The sequence below is a fragment of the Hemibagrus wyckioides genome, linkage group LG27 (genome assembly GCF_019097595.1).
Source record: "Hemibagrus wyckioides isolate EC202008001 linkage group LG27, SWU_Hwy_1.0, whole genome shotgun sequence".
Lineage (NCBI taxonomy): Eukaryota > Metazoa > Chordata > Actinopteri > Siluriformes > Bagridae > Hemibagrus > Hemibagrus wyckioides.
Window position 1 is genome coordinate 18281888 of NC_080736.1, and position 11112 is coordinate 18292999.

At 38.8% G+C, this 11112-nt stretch overlaps 1 protein-coding gene across 2 annotated transcripts; it reads right to left on the minus strand.

Moving 5' to 3' along the window:
• Positions 1-5768: 5768 nt before the first annotated feature.
• LOC131347561 (uncharacterized) lies at positions 5769-10802 on the minus strand. 2 transcript variants are annotated; one of them, XM_058381704.1, is made up of 5 exons: positions 10661-10802; positions 10154-10504; positions 9510-9644; positions 8898-8986; positions 5769-7904 (listed from the first exon to the last, which is right to left on the minus strand). In XM_058381704.1, exons 1-5 carry the CDS (start codon positions 10683-10685, stop codon positions 7791-7793), a joined length of 714 nt encoding a protein of 237 aa, XP_058237687.1. In that variant the 5' UTR covers positions 10686-10802; the 3' UTR covers positions 5769-7790. The 2 variants fall into 2 exon arrangements, with proteins under 2 accessions (XP_058237687.1, XP_058237686.1); XM_058381703.1 differs by having other exon boundaries at positions 8874-8986.
• Between the last annotated feature and the right edge of the window lie 310 nt (positions 10803-11112).

The following is an 11112-nucleotide window of genomic DNA, read 5'->3' on the forward strand; positions in this document are numbered from 1 at the left end:
CTTTGATAGACGTGGGTTCTGGCCAAGATGTTATGGCGGATACTTTCTTCTGATCCATTTCTACTCCCTTGGGCGAGATTAAGTATCCTAGGAAAGCAACGGAAAAACAGTGAAACTCACACTTTTCTAGTTTGAAATATAGGCTGTGGTCCGTGAGGCGTTGAAGGACAGCACAAACATGAGAGATGTGTTGTTCATAGTTGGTGGAGTAAATAAGAATGTTGTCAATATATGCAATGACTGAATGAATTTATTTAACATATCTCGGAATACTTCATTAATGAGTGATTGAAAGACGGCCGGGGCGTTCATAAGTCCATAAGGCATGACCATGTACTCAGTGTCCATGTGTTGTGTGAAACACTGTCTTCCATTTGTCGCCCTCTCTGATCCGGATAAGAGTATATGCACTGTGCAGGTCAAGCTTAGTGAAGATCTTGGCTCCTTGTAACTGTTCGAGTGCGGCGGGCACAAGAGGAAGTGGATAGGGATACGGAACTGTGATAGCATTCAGGCCTCTGTAATCAATGCAGGGTCGAAGACCTCCGTCCTTTTTTTCCACAAAGAAGAATCCTGCAGCAGCTGGTGACGTAGAGGGGCGAATGTATCCAGCCGCTAAGGCTTCTTCGATATATTCCTCCATAGCTTGTTTTTCGGGGAGAGATAAAGGATAAATGCGATTTTTTGGAGGTGTGGTGTTAGGACGGAGGTCAATAGCACAATCCCAGGGTTGATGCATGGGTAACTCGGCGGCCTTCTCTTTACTAAAGACCTCTTGGAAATCCTGGTATTCTTTTGGGAGGGTGATTTGGAGAGATGCCGTTGGGCTTTCGATGGAGGTGAAGAGGCAGGGACGGATCATCTTATCGGAAAAACAGTTCTCGATGCAAAAGGGAGACCACTTTCTTAGTTCTCCATCCTTCCATGAGATATCTGGGTTATGAAGTTGGAGCCAGGGAAGGCCTAGGACGACGGGGTTAGATGGGGAGGTAAAGACGAAGAAGCTTAGTTTTTCTCGATGAAATAATCCAATCTGAACTTCTATGACAGATGTGTGATGAGTTAGTAGGCCCTTCCCAATAGGTTGATCGTCAGTGCCGGTGACTCTTAGCGGTGGGATACATGGGATGGTAATGAGTCCGAGTTCTCGTACTAGATTGTGGTCAATCAGATTTACTGCAGCTCCGGAATCAATCAGCGCTGTGATGAGACTTCACCTGGAAAATAATTTTTCTGTCTTCCATCACAGTTTTTGTAGTCCATGTTGGCCATTGAACAGCTGAGCAGCCAACTGTCCGTTTACTTTTGGTCTCTTAAAACTTTTTGGTCTTATCTAAAATTCTTGCCCCATTTACCTGATTTAGATGTAATGGCCTTCAGATTAAGGCAGAGAATCTGCAGTGTGATCTCATATTCATTATTTATTATAATTCAGCATGTAAATGTCCTGATATTTATGAACCTGTGTGCATCTTTTAAAAACAGTGAATACTGCTAGCTGCAAGACAAGAAACCAAAAATATGGACAGTAGCCGCCTATAGAACAACTATTTAAGTCTCCTTGTGTGTAGATTTGTAATACTGAATACTGATGAAGCTCTGATGAGGATATCTGTAAGAAGTATATGTATTTTATTCTTACTGTGCATTTAAAATTTTCTTTTTAAGCCATTAATCATTACACAATAATCCATAAGGACACAGCAAAATATTTTTGCAAATTTATAAAAAATCAAGAACTATAATCTCTCCTTTAATAGTCACATGATGCAGTGGATGATGGTATCCTCCTGATGCAGTACTGTGTAGAAACACATTTGGCAGCTTCAAGTGTTCTTGGCTAATTCTCTACAAGCTTTGCACACCTGAGCTTGGTCAGTTTCCTCATTCTTCCTGTCAGATTCTCTCAATCAGACTTGTTGATAAGCTTGTTGTCGGGTCAATCCAGTCTGACCATTCTCCCTGACCTTTCTCATCAACAAGGAAACCCTGGGAGATCAGCAGTATCTGAAATACTCAAACCAGTCTGACATCAACAACCCTACCACAGACACTGAGATTTACATTTGTTTATTCTGATGTTCCGGCATTAATCTCTTGACCGGTTTGTGTAGGAGTGATGGATAGTTACAGATACACAGTTGTTTTTCTTATCCACATGCCTTACTTTTATACCTTAGACCAACCTAAATGTTTATTCTAAAATTCAATGAACATAAAACAATATTACCACTATAAAAAATCTCAATCCTAAGAAAAAACAGTATTAAAGTATTTTGCCACAAAAAACATTTTACATTCTTACCATAAATCACCAGCTGAATGGATTTCTCCTTTTTTATTTAGAGATGAATGCAGGATCTATTAGAGAGATTTCTGTCTTGAATAGAAATGCCTGCTTTTCTTCTCACTTCAGTAAACAAGACTAAAATGCAGTAAATAGGAAAAAACTATTAACATTATGAAATATATGTTTATATACACATGTATATATTAAACTTGTTCAAACAATTCTCTCCCTTAAAATGACCAGGAGTTGACCGGCCAGAAAATGTAGTGTGCTGATAGACCTGGAGCAGAGGGAGGAGTCTGTCTGTCACGCACCTGTACTCATTAACTATTGATGCATTAGCGCCCCCTTCTGTTCGAGTTCCCCTTCTGTTATTGCAGAGAAGAGTGAAAGTGTCCCAGGTTGTTGTTGTTGTTGTTGTTGTTTGAATCCCCTGGCTTTAATCTGTATTTAAAAGATTAGACTCCATAGAATCCCATGTTTTTGGAAAAAAAAAAAGGAAAGACAACCTATGTACATGTTTTCTTCTAACTACTTACTGGGATAACTAACATTAACTAATTAGCCAAGAAAGGCAGTTGCACAAGTCGTTAATTTGTTAAAAGGCACCAAAAAGTCATGTTGACTTCTAACAAACTAGCTAAAGAAACTGCAATAAAGTTAGAAATGAATGAAATATTAGATTACAGTATAATGTAGTAATGGCTTTCACCACTGGTGGGCAGTATTTAGCGCCATTCTAAATCATAAGCAAGGAATATACACGACTGGACCAAATAACAGAAAAATCTAAGCCAAAATGTGTCTGTTGCCGTCTATTAAATGGTTGAGCTAATATTATACTGTACTATATTTTACCCTGCTCATTCCCATTATAAGATATCCACAAATAATTGTTTAGATTTTTTTCTGTTATTAAAAAATTTAGTTGAGTTCACCACGATAGCTCGCCTACTATTTATTACAGATATGATAAATGTGTTTTATTGGAGTTATTCGTGATAAATAAAAGGCAGTGGTTACTGAGATCCTGACAGTTTTACACTTGACAGATGAGTTGACACACTTCTTAAGCTCCTGACAGGTCTGTTAGCAAAGCTGTGTCTTGAACTGCTGTAAACAGGTGTAACAGTCCCTCAACAGGGAGTTTTTGTTGCTGTGTTCCCTTAGGGTGTTTGCTAAAGACATACAGTGAAGGTTCATTGGTTCATTTTAATCAAGTGCATGTTGGAAAATTTATACAGAACAATAAGCACTAGTATAACTTGGTTTGATTCGTTCTGTAACATGGGAATGAGTGGGTTTAGTTGTTGTTGTACTGCAGACAGCCACTAGAGGGCCTCAGAGACATTTTGGAGTCCCCTCTCACGACCGCCATTCAAAAAGACTTTGAAAGGAACATACAACAAAGGTCAAAGGGTAAAAACAGAAGAAAATTGACGTTTTATCCAAATGTTAAAATTTAATTCCTATATTTCTTCTTTTCCACGTTTGTACAGAGTTCTGAGGAAAGCCTCTTTAACAGCAGGTGACATATTTCAACATGGTTAGCTTATCTTCTGTAGCATACAGATCACAGTACTGTGAAATTCTTTTATTCTCATATCCACACTTGATGGGAAGCTAGGGCTGGAGTTCATGGTCAGCCATTAGGGATGATTGGATGGGATGACCATTTTTTGCAGAGGCAGATCCAGGGGAAGGGGCAACTGAAATCTTTTTTGTCATTTGACACTTTAGAGCACTTCACTGGCTGCATCTCAGTTCCTCAGGGATGTGTGTTCAGTCCTCTGCTGTTTACTCTGCTGACTCACGACTGTGCCGCAATACAAATCTCGAGACACCACACCACATTTGCAGATGACATAACTGTGGTCTGTGTCATCAACATGAACGATAGGTCAGCATACAGAGAGGTGGTGCAACAGCTAACAGCCTGGTTTAGCATCAACAACCTGTCTCAGAACGTGGACAAAACAAAAGAGATGATTGTTGACATTCGGAGAGAACAGAGTGACCGCTCTCTGCTGAACGTCCTCTATGGGGATCATCAGGAGCACCAAATTCCTTGGTGTTCACCTGGCCTAGAACCTCAGCTGGTCCCTCAACACCAGCTTCATCACCAACTAAGTCCTGCAGTGAAAAAACCCATCTTCCACCTATTCCCCTATCCTTACCACATTCTACAGCAGGACAGTTGAGAGCATCCTGTGCAGCTGCATCACTGTCTGGTTCAGGAATTGCACCATCTCACACTGCATGACTCTGCAGTGGCTAGTGAGGACAGCTGAGATGGCTATCAGAGTCTTTCTTTAATCACAGACATTTCCATGAGCATTGTAGATAAGCCCACATATACGATCGGACACTAAATGCTATGTGCATGCCTCAGCTTATTATAGGTATCTTGTTGTTTACATCATCAGAAACAAAACCAGTTGAGCTTAAGGTTGTACGGCCGATCTGTAGTCTGAAGCTACACAATATAATAGCAACACAACACAAACTGGCTAGAAAGACCTGTGAGACGACTGAACCAGTGGAATTAGGCGTGTAGCTTTCCCTTCTGCTTTTTCTGTTGCGACTCAAAGTTCATAAGGCCACTGCTCACCACCATGGGAGTCTTTTGTAGCCATAATAGAAACTATCTTTGTCTGAAGTCTTTTTTGTGGTTTTGTCATAGCGGAGCATGTACACCTATCCGGCTTATTACTGCTACAGCAAACAGTGTAGCTCAACAACAACAAACTTCACAAAGACAACTTCCTGTATCCCAAACAAATGCTTCTCACTATCCTGTCCTCAGTCCAGGAGGAGTTTCTGTCCCACTGGCACCTTGCCAAGTGGAGTTGGACCTTCACGTGAAACATACATTCTGAGCAGGTAAACGGTTAGGCAGCTTCACTCAGGAACGTGGAACATTGGCATTTCTCGGTAACCCCACAAACAGGAAGCTTGATGTGTACACGAACATATGGTCAGAGCACGCTAACCCACAACGAGCAGCTCACATAACACACAAACAAGCACACTCTTTATTTCTTCATCTTCTATAAATGTAAACATATACAAACCCACACCAACGATCTCATTTTTGTTTTATATTTAGACGCAAGAGTCTGCGTGCTCTCAGAGACCGCAGCCGTTATCAGCGTTATGAGAACCTGCTCTGTGTTTTCACTTTGGGCCTGGATGTCCATCACACCTTTCACATCACAACTGATATAAGATCCAGAAAGTACATTTCTCATAAATAAATGTGCCTATTTGATAAAATTCTAAGTGATGACTGCACTGCGTGTCAGTTTAGTAAAACTCTAGAGTTTTGTAATGCCATCTGTCATGTTCCTGATCATGACGCTGAATCATCTGAATTGCAAGTTTTTGTTTATTCCTTATTTCCCTGTTTGCAGAGGGTGGGGTGGTGGTGGTAATAGACAGCAAATGCAATGAAACTTCAATGTGACTAGAAGAAAAGATTTTATTTGGAAATATTCAAAGTACACAGTCAAATGTAGCTGGTTAGAAAGTTTTCTTACGCCTCCACCCACAATATGATTTTATAAATAAATTTTACTGACTGTGTGAATGTGGTTCAGAGCAAAGGTCACTTGTCACTGTCACATGCACTGTTTACTGTGAAAAAGGGAACTTTGTTGTAGGATGACATTGTGACTGCAGACAAAACTGCTGTTGAAATTAATTGCAGAGGACAAAACTTTCCAGGCAGTCGTCACTTCTAAGGAATTGATCTTTGTCTGTTAGTGTGAATAGAGAGTTCCTACTGAGATGTCACACACACATACACACACACACACACACACACATACACACACATACAGACACAAACATACACACACACACACACACACACACACACATACACACACACACACCCTGCCATCGTTGGACACTTTGTGGTTGAATCATATGACTGTGAAATGCAAGAAGGCTGCTTTCTGGGTTATGGGTCATAATGTGTTGAAAACTAAACTTTAAAACATGGGAAAAAAATCATTAATTTGTTAAACAGAAATAAAAACTAACTTGAAAATCTACGAAAATTATAATTTTTTTTGTTGCAAAAAATGGGACTTGATGCAAGTCAGCCACAAATCACACAATTCTCTCCCTGCCACTTACGCGAAGGCTAGTAGGCTTTCATGTCATAATCTCACCCAGTGCTAAGGGTGCAAAACCACAGACAAGGAAACAATGTTCAGCATGTTGCACAAACCCAATGTGTGATTTTTTTTCTTAGCAGCTAAGAACACCCTTATAACAGATGTTTATCTTGATCCCTGCAAGAAAGGTCATTGTTTTTTATTTAAAGGTTACAGTATGTTATATTTACTTTTATTAATAAATCAGTTTGGTTAGAACATACGACCTTGCTAATGCATAAAAAAGTCACATGACCCCCCCCCATGTCATGGATCAGCTGCTTCTTTGGTTTAACAAGCTAACAATATATTTAACCTACAAATGAAAATGGTATAATCAAGCTCCACTTTGAAACAAAAGCTCTTGTAAAATTGTAATATTCTGCTGCAGAAAAGCTAGTTCAGAATAGATCATCATTCACCACCAGCTTTCTGATACAATTTAATCAGTCTTTGAGGGCGGAGCTTGTGAAACGTATCCTAAAGTACCACATGTGTGTAATCACCGATTCTGCGTCTTGAATGGAAATTTTTCCATTCCAGTTTGTCCAAAATGGCCGCTTGGATGCCGCTGTTCTTAGATTTCATCCATGTGTATGGATGACAGGAAGCATCACTGTGACTAAAACGCACCACTCAATTCTGTCTCCAGATACATTCGACTCATTTTTTTTTTTAAATGTTCATGGGGCTTGTGATAGATGACGAGACGCGAGCACGATCACTTTAATCAGCACTAGTAGCTGGTTAATGCGCTAATCAGTCGAACAGTCAGGCTAAAGATTCCGATTTTTCACTTTATTTCATTTCACAGTCATATTAATGTCACCTTCTGAGAGAAAAAAACACCTCTAAACACTGCATTAAATCTGAAACACTTTCAAGTGCATTATGGGAATCTCTCGGCCAGCAAGACGGCAAACAACGACAAAAAGTCTCGTAACAACAAACTTTTTCCCCCCTGCTTTTTAAATGCTTGTTAAAGTGGCTGACTTTCTAGGCAGAACACTGACTAAACATGACTCAATTCAGTCCACCAAGTCACTTTAGTGATTTGATTCTTTCAAATCTCTTTAGGTTTTTGATTCACATCCAAACACGATCCACATCCAAAAAGCATTATAAATATAAATATAAAACTTTAGATTATAAAGATTAGGCTTTAAGAAAAAAAAAAGAAGAAAGTAAAGATTTGTTTGTGCTTGTGAATTGATTCATCTGATTTCACAAATGAATCATTAGTGAATTGTCCGTCACAAATCAGTAGCTTAAAAAAATGGGTATTCTTCAAGGATTTAAGGGAAACAGCAAATAAAGTCCCTGTGAGCTGTGTGAGGTCACCCTTCTGTCTGAGGTAACTCCGGGTTCGGGGCCTGCAGAAGAGCGTATGTGCTGTTGATGTTAGTCGTCACGACGCATCCATTCGTCCTGCTGTACTGCACCTCGGCATACTGAAAGAATAACGTGATGTGAGCGGGTTAATAAACACCACTTTAACATGCTGACTCATTTGTCTAAGACGCAACACAGTGGTGAAATTAATGCAAACATATAAGATTTACATCAAAATGTTAAACACACTTCTGAACATTTTTACAACTGCCTATGTTTTTCACTCTGCACTGATAAACAGAGCTGTTCCGGGTGTGAACTGTGGCGCAGACATTCGCCTCTGAAGCATCAGAAGAACTAGGTCAACTTTTCTTTGTTTTTCTTACTAAACACTTAAGACATTTCCTGATAATTTACATCTTAAGGTGTTAAACATGGCACCTTTTAATCATTGTTGAAGTGAATCGTGTGACTGACAGAGGCTTCTTGATGCCCAGCTTGTAGATTGATTGCTTAAACAGCTAATAGTTAGATCGAGGCCTGGGTTGTGCTTCGTAAAACTGCGTTTTTTCTTCAAAAAGGTCCAAGCAACATAAGGACCAGAGGCGAACCAGCCATTTTAAAGATGAGAAAATAGGCTAAACCAATCCGAGGTGTTAGAAGGAACAACAATATGGAACGTCATGAAAAATAAAGATGTACTTGAAGTCGACTTGCTAGCGGTGTTGCAACAGACGTGCATTAATCTAGTGCACATGCATCAGCTTACCAAACAGCTGAAGCATTTTCATAACATAGATTTTTAACACATTTTATAACTTGCATCACTTTCATGCACACATTAAACACTTATCAGTCTGGCTAGCAAGATGCAGCTTTCAAATGTGGGACTTTCCAGACAGCAAGGCCACATTTTCAGTGACTCAGACACTCAGCAAACAGCACTGATAGAGTCCGAGACAGGCTTTTTTAACACCCCAAAGTTTCAGGTTCACTTCAAAGTCGTGTTCAAGTGAATGAGAATTCAATCTCAGCAAATGATCATAGATATGATGTTTAAAAAGTGGATTATTAGAGGCAGGTTTTACATTTTGTGTATTTTGTGTATATACCACAGGGACGCTGTTGTCCTGCTGCTGCTGTAAACCAGGAGGCTGCGTTTGGGTGTTTGGAGATCTTCTGCAGTGATGGACTATAAAAACTAAGACAGAAAAATACAGAATTAACACATTACACAAGGCCTGTGTGTCAACGACTATTAATAATAAATGTGACTGAATATATCATCAATGAATTAATGCATAATTAGGTCTAAAATGATAATGTATAAATTCTTTGGTATTTATTTGTATTTGCTCCGTGACCCTAATTAGGAATAAAGCGGTTATAGAAAATGGATGGATGGATTTATTTGTATTAGCTCCTGTATATTGGACTATTATTATGAATAGGTTTTAGTTATTTTAGACTAATCAAATATTTAGTTTTATTCAGGCACAAAAGTCATCAAATATCACTGCATCCTGAAAGTTTGTTCTGCACAGTAACTGTGTTATAACTAAATAAACGTTTCATAAGCTGCAATTAAAATAAGATCATTTGGCGTATGTAAAGCTTTTAGTCGTCTCACTTAAGGTATAAGTAATAATACATTTGGCATTGTTTAGAGAAAGCTTTCAAAATATTTATAATTATTACCAGAAAGCACTGTAAATAGAACCCACCTGTAACCACGAGAGCCAGAGCGCAGTTCATTATTACTGACATAATTAAAGAAGCTGACCAGGGACTGATCACATCAGATTTATTGGTCGTCTGATTCTGCGGCTGTTCAGCGTCTGTGGTTTTGGACTGATTTCCTGAAAACAGTTTTAAAAATATCTACTCAGTTTATCTACAACACAGTTTGTCTAGTGTGTATTACAGACAGCAGACATGGTCTAGACTGGGAGTTCTCAAACATTGTACACAACCACAAACAACTTACTGGGTAAAATAAAATTCCACAGACCCCCTGATGTATCTGAGACACAGATATATTTCTGTAACTATTATTATTGTAAGTATAAAGTATTGTTAGTTGAATGTATAAAAATCAGGTTTTGTCTGAGCTTTCCCTTCATGGAATTACCACTGGGGAAAAACATGCACTAGATTTAATGTTACCTTATGGAATTGTCTAGGTTTTGAATATAGCTGTTTGATAAAAGTGACCAGGACACCACTTTGAGAACCGCTGATCTAGAAAGACAGACTATAGCAATAACTAGAGTGTCTGTACAAATGTGTTTACATTGGCAACAGTCACTTTAATCCAAATCATAGCTATTAAGTGAAATTACTGTAAATATTTTTTTAATAAACTCACCAGCTGTCTGATTCTGGATGTAAAGTCTGATTCCACTGCTGATGCCGGGAAGTGAAGCAGGTTGAGTTTGAATACAATAATAGACTCCTAATTCTTTAGTACTGATATTGTGTATAAATAAACTGCTGTTATACTGCACTGAGAATCTCTTCCTGAAGGTTGTGTTACTGTAATGAGCGTCCACAGTTTTACTTGAATAAGAGCGTAATATAAACACTGGAGGTTCTGACGGCTTCATCAGGAACCAGAACACATCTTTAACAGACACCTCACACTTTAGGGTCACATCTTCTCCCAAATTTACAGACTTCTCTGTGAAACATTCTGCAGCTCCACAGCACACAAGCAGATCTAGGGAAAACATAACAATAAAATAAAATAAAATAAAACAAAACCCAACACAAATACCCCTGTATGTATTGCTGATAATCAGACAACCGTCTAAGCTTAGACAGCAGACAGGAACAAAATATGAAACATATAGTAAAAGAATAGCACTTAGCTTACAGAACTGAAGCTGTATAATCCTCATGCTGAATGCTCACACTGAGCCGTGGCTCTGCTTCAGTCAGGAAACACTTTTTGTTGAGCGTTAAACACAGGACAGAGAGCGGAAGTGTTCACACCACAATCTGTTTTTTTTTTTTTTTTTTAAATCTCCTCCACACTTCAGAAAGTCAACTCAGATGTATAGAAAAGCAGCCTCCACACTCACAGAATAAAGCTGAAGAAAAAGTTTAAGAAAAAATGCTGTATATTTTTTTAGTCTATCAGCCACCTGTGGTTTCATACTGGAAACTTAAACTGACTGATATGATAAACTGTTTCATTGTGTTTCACTACAGGATTTAAACACTGACCTAAAAACACTTCATGTCACCTTCATGCTTTTTTTTTCAGGTCAGGGTCATGGTGGCTCTGGTCTAGTCTATTCCACAAAACTGTAATAATGTGAAGTG